General features: G+C 36.6%; 1 protein-coding gene across 18 annotated transcripts in view; it reads right to left on the minus strand.

Moving 5' to 3' along the window:
* The window catches only part of SNAP91 (synaptosome associated protein 91), a 2,005,574-nt gene that overhangs the window by 1,399,001 nt on the left and 582,025 nt on the right, over positions 1-24,548 (minus strand). For all 18 annotated transcript variants that reach the window (XM_044066094.1, XM_044066049.1, XM_044066072.1 and 15 more), the window contains exon 2: positions 13,970-14,112. In XM_044066094.1, coding sequence (XP_043922029.1) covers positions 13,970-14,112 — 143 coding nt within the window. The remainder of the gene's footprint in view (positions 1-13,969; positions 14,113-24,548) is intronic.

A 24,548-nucleotide genomic window follows, 5' to 3' on the forward strand; every position in this document is an offset into this window, starting at 1 on the left:
ATAGACTTCCCATACATGTCAAGCAGAGCAACCCCACTGGCCCTCTTCAAGAGAAATCTTGATGAGTGGATGGGAAATAGAAAATTCACCCCAAGGATCACTCCAGTAGCGTTACTCGACAGAGGCACTGGGAACTAAGGTAAGGTGGCATGATGCCAGGGTAATCCTATGGGTGGGCTAGGCTTGTAAATGCTCCAGGGCCATTAGCCTAATACACACCTATGAACCTATGTTTAGTGTTAACGGCTTTGAAACCAGATGTAATAGTGATGCCAGAAATTAAGTGATTGTTGGTTTGTAAAGGACAGGGGTTTGTGATTTTATGAGTAAGCAGAAGACATTTACAATGAGCTGTCTGATCTCCGTAAGTGTGTTTTCTGTCATTTATGCTGTCAGTTTTCTCACTGTTGCTGTAATGGTGTAGTAGTTTTTCACTAGTACTGTCATAGTGTAGTTGTTTAACCGTAGTACTGTAATAGTGTTAATAATTCACAAGTCAACAAAACACCACTGTAAAATAAAAGATAGCATGTTTGTAGATAAGACTTTTCTGCTAAATTGTCTGACCATTTTCATTTTTAGCATATTTTCTATGTTAATATTGTCATTGTTTTAAAATAAATATATATATATATATTGTTTGCAGTTTGTGTAATTACTATATCCAGTGTATTTCAGTCATGTTTAGTCTATGTATACTGTCTACATTGATGTCATGAATTCTTTCTCTCTATACCTCTGATGAAAATGTACCCATTTGGGGTTTCCTAATTAAAAAATAAATAAATAAACGGTCACAATAATGTGTTATTGTAATTTGAAAATGCCTCAGTGTTGTCCTCACTTGTGATGATTATTAATGTCAGCTACCTTGGATTATCCCAAGACAGAATTACTTATCTTGAAAGGTCAAAAAGAGAATAAACCATATCCCAGGAAGCACGTACATAATTAGGGGGGGCTGGAATCACACTCATATCTGCTGAGAGTACAATTACTTACCGTTACTCATTTTATTTTACTGTTCATCATGCAATGTTATATGCTATATATTATTGTAGTTACTCTACTATTTTAATTCACTGTGGCCTTACAAACAAAGATTGCTGTCCCATCTGCTTTTCAGCATTAGGTCCAGTAAAACACATAAACACATCCATACTTGTCTGTGAGTATTTCATATGCATAGCACCCACCATGACATTACAGGCTCAAATGACATGCCTCAAACTTTTTTTTTTAACTGTTTTTGCACCCATACAAATGACCATCAGCTCTCCCCAGAGCCTCTCCTTAATAGCCAGATACACCTATCCCTCCAGTCTCTCCTAGACGTATTCCAGTCAGGATTTGGGGCTGGTGTATAGATCAAGGAATCTTAGAATAGTGTCACACTGGCTTTTGGGAGTATTTTGCACCTATGTATTTCCCCTCCCCTGTACACACCCAGTAACGCCGGAAGGTGAGGCATGCAATGGGCATCAGTGTTGGACTTGCACAGCCCTTAAACTTTGGATCCTAATGAGATTATTATGCTACTACTATAAAATGCCTTTCTGTTATTATGAAGAATGTCTCACTTTATTCTATAAGAGACATCTTCTGATGAGAAATGTTCTACAATTACAGCATCACATAGTATGTTCTTAACTTGAAATGTATTTATTAGTTTTTTGTTTGTTTTTGTTACTGTGTAGTACTGCTAGTTAGGTGCCTTATAAGACATACATTAATCATTCTCTTAGTAATTTGTCTGTTTCTACATACATTATGGCATTTGATGAGTTAAGTGCTGCAAAGTATATTCTAGCTTGCTCTTCCTTACTTTTTTGGGCCATTTTAATAGAAAGCTTACTAAACTTTTTATTAAACCATGCCCCTCCCCCAAATTTTTGCTTTTCCACTTGTGACATTAGCATAGGGCAACATGAACTACATCCACAGACTTTAATGGAGCAAATTAGTACATGTGCAGCGGTGCATCTATTAAAGACTACGGACATCTGGCAAAGAAACAACAAATTTTAAACTTTATTTTAAATATGAATGTGATGACAAAAACATTTCCTGATGGGGGAAATGCAGTTTGAGAGTTTATGCACTGCATGCTGTAGTGCAAAGATATATTTTAAAAACGTTAGGAAATTACTTTAAAAATGAAGCTGGTAATACTGCTGGTGAGGTACTCCATAAGACCTATACTGTGCATTTTCATTAGTAATGAAGGGAAATTCTCTTAGTATGTTGCCAACTGATGTGAAAATTTATTAAGCTTTAAAAACTGCTTCACATAAATTTGATACAACGTAAGAACATATGAAGACAGCTGACAAAGAGGTAATTAAGAAGGACATTGATTTTCTACTTTTTTGGGGTGGGGGATAATACTAGGGCATTTCCAATATCAGATAAGCATGAGACTTTTATGGAATTTTGTATTTTACATCACAGCACACATTCACTTTAACTTACCTTTGTTTTTGTATTGACTACTCATAATACTCAATGTACTGTGTATCTTGCATTTATACAGATGCTCTAACATTTAAAATTAAATAATGGTAATAACCAGAAAATGTACTTAATGCTTATAGGCATAATTCCCAGGTTTCACCTGATGCACATGGTATTTCATTTTTCTAAGAGCTATAAATTAATGTTCCTAGGCATTAGCCTATCCGATCCATTCAAGTATGCAGATGCCTCTTTTACAGTTATCCCATTTCCTCCATTTTCTGCATCTTTTCAGACAGTTTAAAAATCTGAAATTTTACACATGATTTTCTCAGTTGGAGGCCTGCTTCATTAATCACCTTCTCAGAAAAAAAAATATTTCCTAACAAGTGACTTCAGCATCCCCTCCCCATCACAGCAGATAGCGTTGTCGCCACAGAGCAAGACGTTCACTGGTTTAGTTCTTGGTTGGAGTGCTTTCTGTGTGGTGTCTGCATGTCCTCCCCATGACTGTGTGGGATTCCTCCGGTTGCTCCAGTTTCCTCCCACATTCTAAAGACATGCAGTAGGTGAATTGGACACACTAAGTTTGCATTAAGTGTGAGTGTGCGTGCGAGTGCAGTAGGACTAGCCAATCAGTGGTGTAAAACTTGGCTGTGGATGATTGTCACTGTTGAAGTGACACCCTGCCCGCAAGTGCAAAAATGGGAAAAAGGAGCTGTGGATGGATGGATGGATGGATGGATCCCCTCCCCATCCACAAATCACAGTCTTTTGTTTTTGTGGAGTCTAATACCTTGTTTCACCCTTTTCCCAGTCAAGTCCCACCTGCCTTATTCCATGCATCTTTTTAATTAAAGCGATCTAACATTTGCAAACTTTTCTAATAAATAAGTGAGTCTAGCATGTTAACCAACTTTGTGTCAATCACCTCAATAACTTTCTAATCATCTTACTATTTGTAGCTGGCCTATGCCTCCAGAAACATAAGCATTAATATTTGTAAGGTCTATCCAGAGACATGTAAGGAAATATAAATTCTTACAAGTCCCCAAGATGCAATGACTCTGCTTATATAAACACAAATCCTGTTAGCTTAACTCAGTCTTCTTAAAATACACAAACTGCCTGAGATGCAGGCTAATAAAAGATCCCTAATCTTTTACACAGTAATTAATTACCTTGGAATAGTTATTCTGACTGAGGTCTGAAAAAACTAACTGAGCAAAGCTACAGATGCATACATTTCTATCAGGAGACTGCGGCTTACCCTGATTACCATGAAGGCTGGATGATGTTCTTTTCTGGGTAGGTACAAACTGGCTCAAACTCAACAAATCTAAGACTGTTGTCATTATCACTCATGTCACCCTTGGGCCATCCTACCCTCATACCACATACTATTTTTACTGGCGTAACAAACTGTATGCCATGTATAACACTGCTGTGATCCCTCTGTCAGTGACTGACATTTTTGGACAAGGTGTCAGCTGCCAGGTCATGCTGTCACTGTCTGGGAAGCATCACCTGTACTAACCACCTAACTTAATCCAAAGATCTATAGATGGTTGTACAGCTTCTTGTTAACTCTTTGTTGGATCCTGTAATGCCCTTTGCACAGGACTTACTATTATTGAGTTCTTTGTCAAATACAGAATCACATTTCTAGTCACTGTGATAATATTTAAAGTACTAAATTATTTACTTAAGGGAGCTCTTTGTAGTATTCCAGCTGCCTTCTCAGGAACTCCAGTCAGCTGCTTTGGGCTGTTAGAGATCTCAGTGTCGAAAATGAAATCACCAGAGCTTAGTTCTTTTTTTTGTCAGGCTCTTACAGATCATAAGCAAAAGGTGCATGCAACTTTCCATCATAAAACTTAATTTTAAAACAGTGCTTACATGCATCTTCATTCAATGAAACACTCGTTTTATTTTTTTATTGTAACAACTTCAAAAACTTACTTTAAAAACTCTTGCTGAAAGTAGACTGTTAAAATGTGCTGGTAGTAGGCAGTTACCTGTTTAGCCAACAGGTAAATGGGTTTAACTGCAAGGTATGAAGGATCAGAAAACACTGCCAACCTGTTAAATCAACAATTTGGCAAAATTTAACAACCACTTGTTGGGTCTTTCGGCTTTTCCCGGTTAAGGGTCGCCACAACTATTTTTGTCAAACTTTCAACAGAAACAGGTTGCAATTATTAGCTTTTCCAATCCTTCACATAAAAATACAATCCAATTACCTTTTGACCATAGAATGAAGTAATTATGTCCTGCTGGCAAATTACTCTTAATACACAACAGCTGGATGCGGACTCATTTCCACTTTCAGAGGCAGTTTTAAAAGTCAGCATTTTTCAGTACTTATAAAAAATATTGTTCTTGAACAAAAGTGCGTTCAAAATCAGGAAGATGCATGCAAATACTTTTTCTGGTTGAAACCCAGAGTTACTATAAAAACATGTAAATTCTCTTTAACCTGTAAGATTCTCTACCTTGGCAATTAAATAAATGAAAATACCATCTAATGGTAACTTTAAGAGTGCCTCAAAACACACCTATTCCAGAAGACTCTAGGCTTTTCAGATACTCTTGTTTATTTTGCTGGACATGACCACCAAAATGTTTTTAAAACATGACATTTGTTAAAAAGGTGATTCGGGTACACATACAGTAAACAGAAAAGCACATACTAGCATTTCCATTGGTATTTTCATGCAGTATGCATTTATATTTTCTTTTTAAAATTTTTAATTCACTACATCATTAGATAAACTGCTTGATCCCTGCCTTCCTTTAAATTATACTCCTGTTCCTGAACATTATTCCACATGTACTGTTCCCACAAATTCCTTTTATTTCTATGCAATTTCATCTTCTCCTTTTCTAAAGATCCAAACTCTATTTCTTTTATCTCTTTTAAAATATTCAGTACTTTAGTTATTGGCTTACATTCTGAATTCCATTTTATAATAAATGCTTTTTTTGTAGCCAGAGGCATTAAACTTACTAAGACCTTACTATGCTTAGGCAATTTAGATCCTATATCCCAGCTCAAATGAATCATTTCCTAAGTTACAACCATTTCCTTCCCCCAGCATTTCTGACAAAGTATGCTACAGGGTATTTTTAAAATCTGCGAGCTCATTACATTCCGAAAAAACACGTTCATATTTACCTTTATCTCTCCCATCACACCTCTGGCATTCGCAGTCAACCTTAGGAAATATTCTCTGAATCATTTGAGGTATAAAAATACCCATGCAAACATTTACATGAAAAAAATCGTAAACCTTTTGGACTTTGCTGTATACTTGAGAACCATAAAGATGTCCTCCCACTGCTCCTCTGTAAAATTGGATACATCTCAAACAGCACTTTGTAAAATACCTCTTCAGCACACGTCTGTACAAACTGTACAACAGAGCATGTGTTGTGACATTAAGAAGCATTTCAAAATGAAGGCAGGTGCATATCAACAGAAAGCATGTGCAGGCAGCAGTACCATTTTGAGTGAACAGCCACAGTGTTAACATGTATGAGTGTGGTAGTCAGTCTCTTTATAAGTATATTTAAGTTATTAAGCCTCAAGCCTGATGTGTTTCTATGTAATAAAGCTACTTGAAAGGAACCCACAGCTGTTCATCTGTTTTATCCTGACTGGGCGAGCGACATGATGCCAGAAGTGGGATGTCTGAATGATGTGGTGCTAGGATTGGCACACCTAAACTGCATGGTGTCAGAACTGGGTATCTGAGCAACAAGAAACCAGACTCCTTGTCCCAACCTGCTCAATTGATTGAAGAAGGCCAGAAATGAATTTCAGGTAATAAAAACACACAAATGATTTATTTCATAAAGAAAATTATATGAAGCATTTTCAAAGAACAAAATGCATTATTAATCAAGCAAAAAGCACAAAACGCATTACTAATTAAGCAAAATGTTTAAAACCATGGCATTTGATAAGATTATTCAAAATACAGAGCATTCAGCACTGATTCTGATTTGCATAATGAGCATGTTAAAAGTAAAACGACCACAACAAAAGTATAATGAGCATGTTAAAGGTCAAACGAGCCTAACAAGTACAATAAAAAGGCAAAATGAGCATGGAAAAGCAAAGCGAATGCATTTTTTAGTAAACTACCACGTTTTTTGATATGAGCTACTATTTCGCACTGACTAAAGCCATTCAAAGTACAACTATAATTGTTCAAAGTATCTCAAAGTGTGCAAAGTGTTTGCAGTGTGTGCTTTATTGCAGTACAATTATTTTGAAGAGTTTAATGTGTACAAAACACAGTTATTTCACAAAGTGCAGTCAGAATACAGTAATTTCCAGAAGTTTCTTGTGCTGTGTGCAGTTATTTTGCTAAGTGCAATCACTTTGAAGTGTTCCTTGCACTGATACGGGTGGTTTCGTAAAGTACAGTGATTTCAAAGTGCTCTTGTGCTATGGAGACTTATTTCACAAAGTGCAGTTACTTCAGAGAGTCTATTGTGCTAGTGAGCGTAATTATAAGTTTCTGGCATAAACGTCTGATGTATGTGTGTACATGTTCATACATAACTCCACGGGTTTTTATTATTGTGTGTTGGCATGGCAGAGGGATTTCTAAGACCCAGTCCACTTGTGTTGGATCATAATATTGCAGAGAATTGAAGAGCATTTGAGCAGGAATACGATATTTTCATACAAGCAGCTTTTTCTGACAAAGATGCACTTACAAGGGTATTTATTCTGCTTAATCTAGCGGGGTCAGAAGCCATTGAAAGAGAGCATTCATTTGTGTATGCACCAGCAGTATATACAGGAGAAGGGGAAAACCGTCATAGTGTTGTACAAGCTGAATCAAGGGAGGACCCCGAGTGCTTGAAACATAAATTTACAGAAATGTGTAACCCCCAGACAAATGTTATATTGGAGAGACACTTATTTTATACAATAGACCAAAAGCCAGGGGAAACTTTTGCAGCTTTTATTACCGACTTGAAAAACCGAGTCTATATTAGAACATCAAAGTTTCAGAACTTCGAATGTTCTAATATCGACCCCTACTCAGCGAACGCTGAAAATAGCAAAGTGACAGAAAACCGAATTCTTTCCTAGGGAAAGAATTTGGTTGTCTGTTCCTGGCTCTTCGCTATTTTCAGCACTGTGGTGGAAAGTTACAGGTTGGGTTCAGGTAAGTGTGCAATTGTGTGGACATGAGGGTTAGGGGAGTTAGGGTTAGGGTTAGGGCGTGTGTCAGGTAAGTGCGTGAATGTGTGGACGTGAGGGATATGGTGGAGTAGGTGAGTTAGGGTTAGGGCGTGGGTGAGGTATGTGTGCAATAGTGACGGACCTTAGGGTTAGAGTTTGGGTTAAGGTAAGTGGGTAGATGATGGTGTATGTACAGTTTAGTGTATGGTTAGATGTAAGAGTTTAGGTGTATGTGTGTGGATTGCTGTTTGTTTGGTGTGCTTGTGTTGTGTGTATGTGTTTTGGAACAGTTCTGTATGTTCGATATTTTCAGCGTTCGCTGAATAGGGGTCGATATTAGAACATTTGAAGTTCTGAAACTTCAATGTTCTAATATAAACTCGAAAAACAAAGCTAAAACGTGCACATTTGGTAAGTATTTTGACCATCTCTGTCAAAAGATATCAATAAAGTACTTTCATCTTGTTCAGTATGCAACAGTACTAAGCCACATTTGCAAAAAGAGCCACTTCCACTAAACCAGATTCCTGAACTACCTTGGTCAACAGTAGCCATTGACATTTGAGTGGAATAGTCAACATTACTTAGTGTTGGTAGACTCTTACTCAAATTGGTTTGAGATTGATCTGCTACCTAACCTAACATCCAGTACTGTCATTAGTAGGCTGAAACATCATTTATTAGTCCATGGCAGTCCACACAAAGTTATTTCTGACAAAGGTGCCCAGTTTACCAGTCAGCTATTTCAGAAATTTGCAAACGAGTGAGATTTTATTCATGGTATCAGTAGTCCTGAGTACACACAAACGGCCTAACTGAACATGCAGTACAAAGTGCAAAGTAATTACTAGAACGGTCAAAGCATGACAATATCAAGGTTTCCTTGAATTTAATTAATCTCAGAAATACCTGTATACCTCGTGACAATTTACTTGGCCCACCTGTTCAGAGACTTCTGTCCAGGCAAACCAGAACAACCTTGCCCCTTGCCTATCATTTCCAGTTTGTTGGTGCTTAATGCTAAATACCAGAGCAATTAAAGCCCAACTATTCAAAATGCATTAATTCCAGAAGTCCAACTATGACAAAAATGAGATTTCTCCATTCATTGAAAGAAGGAGAGATAGTGAGGGTGCAAAGGGCGAAAGGTTTTGATCAAATTGGTCAAGTGAGATGTACAGTGGATATAAAAAGTGTACTTACCCCTGTTAAAATGCCAGTTTTTTGTGATATAAAAACATGACAGTACAATAAATCATTTCAAAACTTATCCCACCTTTAATGTGACCTATAAATAGTACACTTCAATTGAAAAACAAGCAAATCTGTTAAGGGAAAAAAATATAAAAAATGTACAATAAGCTGGTTGCGTAAGTGTGCATAGCCTTAAACTAATACCTTGTTGAAGCACCATTTGATTTAATTACAACATTCAGTCTTCTTGGGTAGAATTCTATCAGCAAGGCACATCTTGACTTGGCAATATTTGCCCGCTCTTCCTTGCAAAAGTGCTCCAAATCTGTCAGATTGTGAGGGCATCTGTTGTGCACAGCCCTCTTCAGGTCACACCACAGATTTTCAATTGGATTTAGGTCTGGGCTCTGGCTGGGCCATTCCAAAACTTTAATTTTCTTCTGGTGAAACCATTCTTTTGTTGATTTGGATGTATGCTTGTGGTCACTGTCGTGTTGTAAGGTGAAATTCCTCTAACTTCAGCTTTCTAGCAGATGCCTGAAGGCTTTGGGCCAAAACTGACTTGTATTTGTAATTGTTCATAATTCCCTCCACTTTGAATGAGCCCCAGTTCTAGCTGAAGAAAAGCAACCCCAAAGCATGATACTGCCACCACCATGCTTCACCGTGGGGATGGTGTTCTTTTGGTGATGCGAACTGTTGTTTTTGCTCCAAACGTACCTTTTGGAATTGTGGCCAAAAGGTTCATCTTTGTCTCATCAGACCATAACACATTTTCCCACATGCTTTTGGGAGACTTGATGTACTGTTTTGCAAATTTTAGCCAATCCTGGATGTTTTTCTGTGTAAGAAAAGGCTTCCATCATGCAACCATACCCCACAGTCTAGACATATAAAGAATATGACAGATTATTGTCACATGTAGTACACAACCAGTACTTGCCAGAAATTCCTACAGCTCCCCAGTGTTGCTGTAGGTCTCTTGGCAGCGTCCCTGACCAGTTTTCATCTTGTCTTTTCATCAATTCTGGGGGGATGTCCGGGTCTTTGCAATGTCACTGTTCCATATTTTCTCCATTTTTTTTGACGACCGTCTTCACTGTGTTCCATGCTATATCCATGCTGTGGAAATTTTTTGTACCTTTCTCCTGACTGATACCTTTCAACAATGAGATCCCTTTGATGCTTTGTAAGCTCTCTGTGAACCATGGCTTTTGCTGTAGCAGGCAACTGAGTAAATGTCAGGAAAATCCTACTAGGACAGCTGAACTTTATTTGGGGTTAATCAGAGTCTCTTTAAATGATGGCAGATGTGTACCCAAGAAGACTGAATGTTGTAATTAAATCGAAAGGTGGTTCAACAAAGTATTCATTTAAGGGTGTGCACACTTATGCAACCAGCATTTTGTACATTTTTTTATTTTTTATATTTTTGCCCCTAACAGATTTGTTTTTCAATTGAATTGTACAGGTTATACGTCACATTAAAGGTGGGAAAAGTTTTGAAATGATTTATTGTGGTCTCATTTTTTTATATCACAAAAACCTGGCATTTTAACAGGGATGTGTATACTTCTTATATCCACTGTACATGTGCCGAGCTGAGATCTTACTTAATAGAATCTAAGGGTATGGAATACAGAAGAAATCGCAGGCATCTTCTTCTGGTGTCTGAATCAATATTGCAGTACTGCACCTGTGATACGGACTCTAGATCTCAGAGCAATCCAGACGATGTCCCTTTTGAAGGACATGTTTCAGTACCTATTCCTGTTCCCGATGATGTCCCAGGTGCCCCTGAAGTTGAACATTCATTAAAGACAGTCCCTTTTGCTAAATCCAATTCTAATTTTTATGTCACATGATCAGGTCGTATTTCCAGAACTAGTGTAAAATACACAGCAACCTGGACATGATTATTTCATTTGTAGTTAGCTTTATATAAGTGCATGTCAAAGGATTATTTCTGTACAACTGAATGTCAATGATTGTTGTCATTATTACTGTGCATGACTTATTTCTCACAGAGGAAGGATGTAGAACATTGTGTTTGTCGTGACTTTAACAAGCATTTCAAAGTGACGGCACGTGCGTATAAATACAGAGTACGTGCAGTACCATTATGAGTGATGAGCCAACTGGAGTGTTAATATGTATGAGTGCGGTAATCAGTCTGTTTATAAGTTTATTTAAGCTTAAGTTACTAAGCTTCAATCCTTATGTGCATGTATGTAATAAAGCTGCTTGAACTGAACCCACAACTGTTCGTCTGTTTTATCCTGAATAGCAACACAAACCATCATATATGACATACTACAGCTCTAATACATTTGTAACACAAACATTTTACATGAATCACGTTGACATTCACAAATGACATACAATTATTTACAAAATTCCAGACAGCTGGGCTGGCAGTACCTCCTTTTGTTACACTTCTACATAAATCAGGTTAATATTCACAAATGGCATACAATTATTTAAAAAATTCCAGCTAGCTGGGCTGGCAGTACCTCCTTTTGTGCCAATCATGTTCCCACAAATACAAGGATTGATGAACTGATTCATTTGAGAGTAAATAGATTAGTCCTATAACCTTTATTTTCTCTTCATTTATTTTATATCCCAAAAAGACTTGGAGTTATCTCAAAATATATACAAAATCAAAATGCCCTTTTTCTGGCTTTATCAAATACAAAAAAAAAATACCATCTGCAAATAAAGATAACTTTTGTTGACTCATTACCACCTACATCCTTGAATTTGATAGTTTCTTTTTTTGCTAACAGATCTAAATATAAAGCAAATAAAAGGGAAAAGAGGAAACCCTTGTTTGGTTCTTCTGTTCAAATATAGCTTATTGATTGATTCTTGCATCCAGCCTGGATTCTTGCATCTAGCCTCTCATATATCCCCCTTATTAATCCTATTATTCTATCATAGAATACAAATGCTACCATTGCGCTACTCATAAAATCACAACGGACTCTACTGAATGCTTCCTCTGCATCTACAGCCACCAACAGCAGCAGCCTTTTCTTACACTCTGCTTCCTTTTGGATCATCATGGTTCTATTAGTATTGTCAGATTCTTCAGAAATGTACCCTCTATTCCTATATTTTCTAGGTCCCCCTGATACATCCACACTATTGCATATCAGGTTATAGTGAACAGACAAATAATATTCCCTACTGAAAACTAATTATTTCTCCCAAAATGGTCTTATGCTCCATAACAGTAATTATAGATGCACTATAACTACATGCCACAGTAATCCTCTTTCGTTTCAATAACCTCTTATTACCACAAAAATAAAGACTACACTGTGTTGTTTTTTCTCATTATTTGTTTGGTTTCTTCCTATAACCACACCCACAAACCAATACCATACAAGTAGTAGGCAATGATTTTCATGCACATGCAAAGTATTCGGGATAAGCTACACCATTATCCTTCTTTAGAACAGCAGGTTCTTATTTACATTACGGTTTCACTACTATATTCTCAGATATTAGCTGTCAATGTAAGGTGTTCCATCTGAAAGACACATTTGACAAGCTGTCTTTCTAAGAAGTAAAACACTCCTACTGATGCTTTAGCATGGAAACATGGCAGCCTGTACTTCAAATTTAGGTATTAGAAATGGCAAGAAAGACTCAACCGAGCTAAAATCTTCACTGTGCAATACCTTAAAATTTCTGTAGTTAAGGCCCATGGGATATATGCAAATGATCCATTAAAAACATACCAGTGTTTTTGGAACATGTCTTCTGAATGCCCATGACTTGTACTTTTTAAGTCTTTATGGGTAGATTCAGGACAACACTGAAGACTTAGATTGGCTGAGTTTTTCTTGCAGTTTTTACTGAATGGTTTCTCTATATATACCTTTTTTACTCTCTGGTTAAACTTTGATAGTAAAACGTTGTGGGTTCAGTTTTTTTTTTTTATATCATGGGGAATTTCAGCTTCAACAAAGAAAAATTCAGGGGACCACCCTTATCAACAAAACAACACACTTTTTGCATCCCAAACTGTACAAAATGATACAGTGTACGGTAAATATGTTGCATCCTATTTCGAGGGTTTGTTACATATACTGTTTCAGAACTTGACCAATGCATTTTAAGTTTCATGACCTGTAAAAATCTTTGCCATTGTAAAGTCCTTGCTCTTAACTTCCATATACAATCTAACCTTGTCACTTACTTTCAAAGTCCCAGTTTTAAACTGTAACAGTAATTAATAATTAGCACCTCTTACATTCTGTGAAGATTATAGGAGGATGATAGAAGCTTACATAATATGCTAAATTATCTTTTATGGTAGATTTGGTTGTATGCTGGGAGGTCTAAGCAAACAGTCAACTCCATCTCTGCCCCTTATCTACTTGTTAGACAGTTTAGAAAACTATTCAGTATTTCAGCTTAAAATTATGCATTTTAGTGTATTATATATTCTTCAAATAGAAAAACCCAATTACACAGAGCCTGACAAATTCTTAATTAGTGTGAAGTAGAATACTTGTAAACAGACCCTTTTCCATAAGATTCTATCTAGAAGACAGAATTAAACACACAGGACAATCCAACTGCTCCTTAATGTTGTCCAGTTTATTGAGAGTGTTTTTGTCCAGTAGTCTTCATCAGATAAGTTTTTTAATGAATGAGATTACATTTTCTTCACATGTCTAAATATATCTGAAAAGGGAGTGTGATGGAGGACAGCTGTTGCCATTAGAGGTTAGTTTTCCTCTGTAGAATGAGGGACGATTTAAAATATTTTTTAACACAGCTTGTACAACTTTTCAGTATTTCAGCTTACAATTATACATGTCAGTGAAAGTGGTGGTGGTCAGGGGGTGAAGGTACAGTGTTCACAGGCTATTTAAACTCATGAGTAAGATTCAGGCCTGCAGCTGTTAAAATGTGACAACAGCCACTCCTGTGAACAGCAGCTTCACTATAATAGGTTCCTTAACACACAAAATTTATTATAAGGTGCTCTTAAAGAGCCCAGACTTTCACGTCAAGCAAGAACAGGAAAATATGCAAGTTCCTAAAGAATACAGACACATTAAGATAGTGTATATTTAAAGGAATTAATGGACTCACCTCATTACCATGGACCATTAAGTGATGCGTAGTAGTCAAGGCCTTAAATACAACCACCCAGCTGCTGTTTGTTGCCCTCTCAAACAAAGTATCAGCCATCTGAGGAATGTTCACGTTTGTCTCATTTGTTGCTTGGATCAGATCTTCAAAAAGGGAAGAAAACAAAAGACACATTTAGCATAGTTAGAAATACTTCTACACATAACAATAACTAATCAACATCAATATCAATAATCTAACACAGAAATGCACATTCTAATCTAATCTTTGCCTAACATACAATTTCAGAATGATTTTGCCTTACTGTATTTTATGTACACAACACAACTATAAAATGGTTAATTTATGGTAATTGCTTTGTGTCATGTTTTGAGACCAGTAACTATATACAGGAATGCATGAGACAAGCTTTGCACACATTTTGCCAGTGGTGTTTTTAGTTGAGAACAATCTTACCTAGAACTGAAATGGGTAAATTATGTAGGCCAAACAGTTGCAGATGAATAAAATTACTGGTTTTACAGTGTTGCACAATGCCAACAAACAGAAATGATGCAGTAGTCAACATTATTAACTTCCCACTCTGAATCCAGGAGGACTGACATCAGAAAATCAAAGGTTTGCCTCCAACTCAGTCACTGAATGACCCATGTCACTCTCAGACTTAGCTTTGGAGAAAACTGGTACAAAGAATCTCTTAGTCCCTTTAATGATTTAAAAAGTCACCTAACAATGTATTCAGACATTAGCTAAAATACAAGCCCAGAAATAAAAAAAAAAATATTGCCACCAAAACTGAGGTGTTTCACACCACTAGAAAGATAATAAATAATACATGGAAAAAACTAACATTTTCCCATTATTATTAACAGATGCCAATGACTTTGCCAAAACTTACATTTTCAGATTACATTTTCAACATACCATCTAAGGGCTACCATGCCCTGAATTAATGAACTGAACTCGGATTAAAATGTAATTTATGAAAATGACTGCAAAACTACACATAGAAATGAAATTATGCAATGGCAGACATCAGTTTGACAAGTTTCCTAAGATAACCACTCTGAATATTTCAGAGCAAAATTCCTGACACTTAAAATGTTAAGTAACACTGTGGAACAATAAATTAGATAAAATGGGTAACATGCTTTTTAAAATACATTACGTTCAACAAATGCCCATAATTCAGTTAAAACTTAAACAATTACGCTCAGTTTTTCAATGTATCATCTATAGATCACTATCACTTGAAGTGTGACACTGTATTTGTGCAACCTGCGTCCAAAATATGGTTTACAAAAATGACTGCAACCCAGCATTTACAAATGGAATTGTAAAGTAGTGCTCAACAATTTGAAAGAAGTGTCCTTAAAATGAATAAACTGACAGTTTTATTCCAAAATTTCACATAATTAAAACATAATAGCCCTGCACAATTAATCATGTACTTAAAATGGGTTGAGGAATTTATTTGAATTTGTTAACCAGGGTACAACATTGATCAAATGACCAATCTCAGTCTCAGCCAGAGGTCCAGTGCAGCAATAAAACTGAAGTATCTCAATCTCAGCCCGAGGAACCGTACAGCAATAAAACTGAAGTATTAATACAGGGCGTCACTGCAATACAATGTGTACAGCAAGTAAGGAATAATGTAATAACAAGGTAAGTATAGGTAAGCACCCTGTATGATAAATCATGTTATATAGCTGACTAAAGTTGAAATCAGAGTATGTAATATGGAGAAGGTGTGTACACCATACACATGAGAATCAAATGGTATGGCGAAATATACAGTAGGAGAGAAACAGACATAATTAAGTTATTAGAGGGTGAGAGAATTCTAGGCACTTAATATAGCCAGGCATACAAAACTGGCATTTAGAAAGTTTCAAAGGATGAGTTTTTAATTGTGCTCAGAAAAATGGGAATGATGATATTTCTTTGATGGAAAGGAATATATTCTCGGCGTTTTGGGCCAAGAATAGAGAAGCAATGATCTATGCAGTGAAGTGCATGTAGAACAGGGTCGGTCTTATTAGTTTAGCTGCCAAGCAGGAGAATGTTGGGAGCCTAATAGGAAGTCTGTTCTTTGCTTGGCTGGGAACTGTTTTGCTTTTTCTTGGGTTTTTGCAGTGGTGTTCATGCTTAGAGGAGAAATGGATAAACCTGCAGATTTCATCAGTGATTGATTGCATGTGTGTAACATTTCTTTTTGAAGCAGATGCTGGAAAGGGGAAGCTATTTTTTAAATGAGTCTACATTAAAATTTACTACAAAATCTATAATTATCATACATAAAGTACTATGTGTAAATTTCAAACTACTGCAAAAAATAAAGTTGCCTATTTTATTAGTGTAATATGGCACCGGAGGGTGTGCATAACACAGATATTTTGGTATAACCAGGGCTTAGGAAAACAAAAACACTTGCCCTTCAGGCCTGTACTTCACAAGCTCTGGGCAGGCAATAATATCTGCATCATGCACACCACCTTGTGCCTTGTTTCTTATTTAGCTATCTATGTCATACTGCATTATTTACCTGCAAATGTGCAAAGTGCATACTTACTTATTTATTTATCCTTTGTTGACGAGGTTAGTCCCACTAGGCTACTGACCTTTTTTCTGGGAGACCTAGGTAGCACTTCTACTACTAAGGGGAGATTTTGCCCGGTCATCAGAGAAATTCCCTACTCCTTTTGGTAACTGCTGTGCGATCTTTGACACCCACCTGAGCTAGCACCAACTCAAGTAGATGAGACCTTAGTTTAACATCTCATCTGAAGGATGATATTGTCAGGAATACAGCAGTCCTCTAATGCTGCACTGCAGTGTCAGCAATCCAGTTACCCTGGGTGGGAATAGAACCCACAGCCTTCAGGTCTTTGAGCACCAAAGGCAATCCATTCTACCCACCGCGACACTGATGCAGTTTAAATGATGAAACTGAAAAAGAAAAAGCATATTATTTTTCTTAAACTGTTTATTTCCTATCTACCATGGTGGCAGGCCTCCTTGTAACACACAGTGATATACAGTACACATGGTACAGATACCATGCACAGTGGTTTCACACAATACTTTTCATGTGTGTTACCTATCCCAGAATTTCTTCTCTTTCAGTGGCTCACTGCAAACCCTTGTCAATCTGTTGAATAGCAGATTCTGCAACTGAGAAAATCTCAAATTTTCTCCTTAAGAAGGCACACCAGTAATCTGCCTCTAAATTCTTCTCTGACTAGCCCTCCAGGAACTCAAAATGAAAATCAAACCTGGGTTACTGGCAAAATAGGGCAAAAGCTCCATACTAGCAAACTAGATCATGCTGAATTAGAATTTAAAAAGCTGTCCTTTCCCTGGGGCAAGGATAACAAAGATCCAAAATAATATCTTTATTGCTGCAGTCTTAGATCTACAACAACACAAAACTCCAAGCACACTCCAAGTGGGATAATGCTTCTGCTAAGCTCTCTTGATATGGAAAACAAAGGCAGATTTACAAACTGCTTTAAATATTACATAATCATAAGGAAAAGGTACTTGTGTATTATCGCAACCAGATTTACAGAGTGGCAGAAATGGAAATGTTTCTGCGAAAACATGTTCCTTAACCTTGAAAGGGGTGTGTAAGCAAATAAGTAGTAGTGGGTCACAGTGGATATGATGCCCAAAGAGGAACAACGGTCAATTTTTCTGATCCTGGGGGGCATGTCTCGTTTGTTCTGCAACCTATACAGTGCTACACTGCATCACAATTCCCACATTCCTGAGCACAACCTCAGCAAAGGCAAGTTACTTAGGGACATACCATCTGACTGTTCAGGGGCAGTACTTCTTGAAAACACAGACGCCTGTAACAACTACTAAGTAACGGGACAATGATCCCTCACTGACTGCTCCCTTTCTCACTAGCAGAACTCCTGTGCCAGGGGAGTCAGATTTTTTCCTGCTTCGCACAGACAGTTCTGCTATTCTGAACCAGTCACAGTACTGGCAACATGTGGTAGAAATGCTGACTGATTCACACATATGCCCCCAAAATGACAGTCAATGATGAGACAGTGTACATGTAAAGGTCCCAAAAGGCCAGGGAAAGAAAAGCAGGAACACTGATACGATCCAATTAACTCTTCACAATGGGATTCCAAAAAAATCTTCTACGTACAATGAAAAGGTTTCTTTATTGCGATACAAAGTAAACGAACTGCAGGAACAGACAACAGTGTAAATCACAGTGTAAATCAAGCGCTTTCACCCGTACTATGACAGGCTTTTTCAAGATGAACCACAAGCATACCCGGTGTGCTTATATCACACCATCAATTAAAAATCAAACAATTAAGAACCCATTAATGGCTTAAAGTTAAACAGTTCTATTTAAAGTGCAACATGCTTTGAATCATATTTTAAAAACAAGAAAGTTGCAGATATTGTTCCATGCGATGAAAAATAAATATAACAAATTCAGTTCACAATCTAATCAAGTTACATTTTGATACAAATGCTAAACGTGTGTTATTAAAAACATAAAACTAGCACAAAACATCGTGCTCAGAGTTGTTGAACAATGTGATGACTTTATGGATTGCTCGTCATAAAGTATATCCTGATGAACATAGTTGTTGTCACAACAGATCACACGTTACTTACATTAAACAACTGAATGTTGAATACTATAGAAAATGGTCAAAGGTGCTAAAAGATGTAAAATAGCGTGGTTTGAAACAAAAATTCATTTCATTATAACAAAAAATCTATGTTAATATAGTGTGTATTTTGGCTAGTTTGCACCACTGGGAATGTTTATTCTACGCAGCCAGTGAACTGAAAGTAATTCATGAATAGTGAAATGTGTGTCAAACATCGCCTAAAATAAATAATAAATATTAATCATTAATATAAAAGTATGTTGTAATCAAATAAATATAATAAATAAGTTATGAACTTCTATAATAAATAGTATTAAGTTAATAATGTTAAAATTGTTGGAATGAACATTGTGCAAGTATGGGGAACATAAAAATGTATATATATGAACAGAGGAATAATGAACAATAGATGAAAAAGTGTGCAAACACATATTTAAAATATTATAACTGATGGAATCTAAAGATTCAGAGATGAACACCGTACCACAATTTTTAAAAACCTTGTCCTTAAAATGTTTTTAATAACACACGTTTAGCATTTGTATCAAAATGTAACTTGATTAGATTGTGAACTGAATTTGTTATATTTATTTTTCATCGCATGGAACAATATCTGCAACTTTCTTGTTTTTAAAATATGATTCAAAGCATGTTGCAACTTTAAATAGAACTGTTTAACTTTAAGCCATTAATGGGTTCTTAATTGTTTGATTTTTAATTGATGGTGTGATATAAGCACACCGGGTATGCTTGTGGTTCATCTTGAAAAAGCCTGTCATAGTACGGGTGAAAGCGCTTGATTTACACTGTGATTTACACTGTTGTCTGTTCGTGCAGTTCATTTACTTTGTATCGCAATAAAGAAACCTTTTCACTGTACGTAGAAGATTTTTTTGGAATCCCATTGTGAAGAGTTAATTGGATCGTATCAGTGCTCCTGCTTTTCTTTCCCTGGCCTTTTGGGACCTAGTTCGTTTTACAGTACATGTAAAGGTGTCTAAAAGGGTTGGCTGTCTTGTGGGGAATGCGCTGACTTTCATCATGATGACTTCTAACTTTAAAGATTACTGAGAAGCACCGCTCCTATCTATAAATCAGGAACGGATACTCCCCAGAAAGATAAATTTTCACGTTAATCCTCTTCGTATGTCAATACAACTCAGACACAATAGTAGTGAAGAGTTTACACTTCCCTTCTTAGGTTACCAGACATCGTTTTGCACAAACATGAGGAATTTTTTGACTTCTGAAATCCGGTTGCGATAACACGCAAGTACCAAGGAAAAAAAATTAAAATTATTACATACATATATTCTTTTAGAACAATCATATGTCATTACATTCAAGCACCTGCAACTCAGGAATCCTTTAAGTAAAAAAAAACAGACTAAATATGGAGGTAGGCTTTTCATTTTCAATGTAAAGCCTGCAGGCTACTATAATGGGACCTAATAATTGTGCAGCTGTTACCCAGCATAGCTCTGTGGAAAAGCCTCATCGGTGTGGGTTATCCTGGTTTTATACACCCTTCATGCCTCATGATCTTTAGTTACTCCCAATATCCACATGTGAATCTTCTACATAAAAAGAATATCAAGTTCAAAGAGTAAAAACAGAGACTATAATATACTTGTCAAGACACACTACATGTTACAGCTTAGATCAAGTTCAAAATAAAGTAAGTAAGTTTTAAATAAAATCAGAATACAGGTCAGACTATAGATCAGATCAGAAAGCGGTAACTGGAAACATATGTTTTGGGAGTGTAAAGAGTTGGCAGAAATTCCCTATAGGAGTACTCTGTCAGAAATATTGGGTGTGAAAATGGGTTAAACTAAGGAATTGATTTTTTGAGCTGGGATATAGGATCTGAATTGCTCAGATACAGTAAGGCCTTGTTAAGTTTAATTCTAGTGGCTGCCAAAAATGCAATTATTAGAAAATGAAAATCAAAGTCTAAACTAATCTATTTGAAGTACTGAGAAATAAGAACTGGAACTGGAATCTTTAAAAAAGGGTAGGACCAAAGTACACAGAAAAGTGGAAATTGTGGGAGCAATACACAGAGAATAATGTTTTGGAAGAAGAATGAGATTTAAGGGAAGGCAGGAACTGAGCAATTTATGTAACATTGGATCGATGATAAGTTATACAAAAGAATATATTGGATGTATAATGTTTGTCAGCGGGGAACATGTTAATACATATAAATATGTGTGTGTGTGTGTGTGGTTGTGTGTATATATATATATATATATATATATATATATATATATATATACACATTATATATATATACACATTATATATATATATATACACATTATATATATATATATATATATATATATATATATATATATATATATAAAGTGTTTGCCTATGTCTAAAGTTATAATTCAATAAAAGTGTTTTAAAACAAGATTATAAAAAAGAGATTTTGGATGAGACTACAAGACATCCAGTAAAACATACCAGAGGCCATCTGCTGAGGTGATATTGTTGCTGAACCAAAGAAACATTTTTCAGATACATCCATGAAGATACATAAGGACTTGCAGGAGATAAAGACTGCAATAGTTGTATTTACTGCCAAAAATGGTCAATTTCTGCCTATGCAGTTTAATACAATTTCAAGACACGCTATGTTAACAAATCACATCAATGATACATAGTGTAAAACAAAAGTTCACGAGACCCCAGAACACCTAAGAAACAGGCAAAGACGACACCGGCCAACTTGTAAGTCAGACACTTGGAGGATGCCAGAAAAATCCATTTAGCACAAAAAGAATCATGCAGGAAAATATTAGGAGTTAGTAGCAGGTATACGTCTACTTTGTTTACTTCAGTCTACAACATAAAAAAGAAACCTACTGTGGTCAACTGCAGAGTAAATGGAAATTATGTACTGTAGCCAGAACTGCTGAAAGGAAATCACATTGCGTTTTTCAAGTCTGGGTAATTTCCTACCCTAGACAAAAAGGTACTCCCCATCCCTCCACCCTACCCCTCCCACCCTGGCCTATTCATACTATCCAGATTACTTTTTTCTTCCTTTTTCCTCAACATATTTTTCCTGCCATCATTCATTCATTCATTCATTCATTCACTCATTCATCAAACATGTTCTATCTAAGCAAGACTGCAGTCTGATATCTGTGGAAGACAACTGCATTAAATCATTTGAGTTCTACATGTTCTGAGGTGCATTTTAGAGTTTCTTTATCCAGTGACTGGCTGAAAAATAATATATAATGAAAGCCAGAAACGTAGTCTTCCTCTTCAACTTTGTTTTTCCCTGCATCTTTTTAGCACACCCTAACTGACCAAGACTATACTGTGATAACTGCAGTGTAAATATCGGTATTAAGCCATACGGCCCCCAGAACCCACAACATTTCTAAACAATCATTAGGCCAGTAATTGCCTGAAAAAAAGAAATTTAGTAATAATCTTCCTGCATCCTTTCAGTACATTCTAACTGGCCAAGACTACACTGACCTACTTCCAGTGGAATTCAATGTATTAACTCAGGGGCCTGTGGCTCTGAGATGCAGTGTAGAGTTTTTTAAACAATCTTTTCATTCAGCTACAGCCTGAATGAAAACCATGATTAAGGAATTAGATTTACTCTTACTCTTCAGCTTCGCTTTTTTTCTGCATTCTTTCTATATACCCTAACTAACCAAATTTACCATGTAATAACTAAATTAAGCTGGGGGTCTGAGGAATTGTTAGGCACCTAGAAACTATGGGGTCAAACGTACTGAGGTGTATTTCAGAGATTTTTCCAAACTTATGATCCAACGATGACCTGAAAAAAATTGTGCATACAGAAAACAAATTTAATTTTACTTTTTTATTTCAATGAAAAAAATTAGTTTATCCAAGTTTTAATGCTCAAAGCTCTGCCCCATATGGGTGGAGGTAACAGGGCCTCACTTACTGGCTTTGACCATGGTGCCAACCCAGGGGGATTCAGTGCCTCTCTGCCTGGAAGGAACTGTTTGGGATCCATACCTGCTTGCAAGATACAGAATGCACTTTGCATCAAAAAAGTTAGCTTCTGAACAGATTCTTTTCTTAATCCCAATGCCATCTAGGACAGGACAGATTTGTGCACATCCACATATAATATATTATAATAATTAATATAATAATATATTATATAATTTATATTATATTCCACAGACAATAAGGTGAAGGTAGGATGCATCAATGCTTATAGCCTAAATATAAAGTAAGCTGCCTAGAGGCTTATGTTATCTAAGGGAACTGGTGTGTGTGCTGTCACACAGACTTTCAAAAGCCTACCCTGAATTCCACAAATACCTATGTAGTTCCCACTGTATTTCATGTAGAAGTAATAGATTGTAGTTTTCTAATACACCACAAGGTGGAGCTCCTTTTCAGGAATATAAAAGACAATTTCAAAAGTGAAAGAGGATTCTGGAACACTAGCTGAAGGGAAGACTGAAACATGTAGATGAAGGGAAAAAGGGCCTTGCAGCATGACTGGAGTTTCTTTTCTAGTGTTTTGTGACAGGGAAGTGAAGTAGCAGATTGTGTCAGTCTCTTGCTGAAATCCTGGATATGGCATGTTGTGGAATCAGGAGAGAAGCTTGAAACCAGCAGTTCGACGCCTACTATGATTCAGCAAGAAAAGGAGTTCTCTTGGGCCTAGTACAGAGAAGCCATAGATGATTACCAGAGTACTGGTAGGTGATTTTCTCATCAGAGGAACCACTGCACCTGGTCACTAGGATATTCTCAACAGAGTGGTGAGAGGCTCTGGCCGTCATTTTATATTTTTATAAGATTGTGATCACCCCCCCCCTTTAATGCTTTGTGGATTACAAATAACTGGGATCCATATGAGCTCCAACTTGGGCCCCATCATGCCGGCAGCAAGACTGTAAGTAGTCACTGGCCAGTGAAAAAGGTATAATAGAATGTTTCATAGTTGGTCTGTTTAGAATTGATCAAAGGGGGTAGAGGGTGTTAGTAATGCTGAATGGCATTGCATTCTCTCATATTTGTATTGTGGCACTATAAATTCTCATTGTTCAACTACATTGTATTTTGCACCTGTTAGCACTGCTGCCTTCAAAAATTTTGCTGCTCAATGACATTGCATTTTCTCATATCTGTATTGTTGTATTATGACTCTCTTATTGCTTAATGACATTGCATTTTTTCCCCGTGTTTGTATTGCTGCATTATAAAGCTTTACTGCTCATTGATATTGCCTTCTTTGTGCATGCTTGAATGTCAAGACCTTCTTCTGTTGTTATGTTTTCATTGCATGCATATTCTCACTTTGCCTTATTGCTAACTGGTGCACAGTTGAAATATGCTAACTGGTGCACAGTTGAAATAATTTGTTTATGGTTGTGCTACTGCCTTGTTAAACTAGATGTGTCACCTAGAATAAAATCTGTCCCTCTTGCCACCTTGGTGTGTTGGGTCTAATGGGGGTGTCATCAGAGTCAGGTAGGAAGGAACCCATATCTCTTCAGCTACACCTGAAAACAACTCTTTCCAGTCAGTCTGACCAGACAACAAAACACTTTTTATTAAAAAGTAAAAAACAAAACCTAGTCCAGGAGGATGAGGCGACTAAAACAAAACCAATACACAGGAAAAAAGTACCAGCAAGCCGTAACCACCTTAAAACATTTAATGTGTTCCACAGCAAGCAAAGCACAACACAGCACACAATAATGCTGAAACTACTACCAGTTCGTTTTCGTCTCCAACTTCATCAGAAAAAAGCTGACAATCCAAACCCCTCCCCATTTATATCTTTGCACACTGCCAAAACTTAAAATCATGTGACAATGAATTCAATTTCAACCCTTTCCTAAACATACCTTAAAAACAAGCATAATAAATACAGGCATAATAAATACTTTTCCCTG

This window comes from Protopterus annectens, chromosome 1.part0 (assembly GCF_019279795.1).
Source record: "Protopterus annectens isolate FY-2018-M chromosome 1.part0, PAN1.0, whole genome shotgun sequence".
Lineage (NCBI taxonomy): Eukaryota > Metazoa > Chordata > Ceratodontiformes > Protopteridae > Protopterus > Protopterus annectens.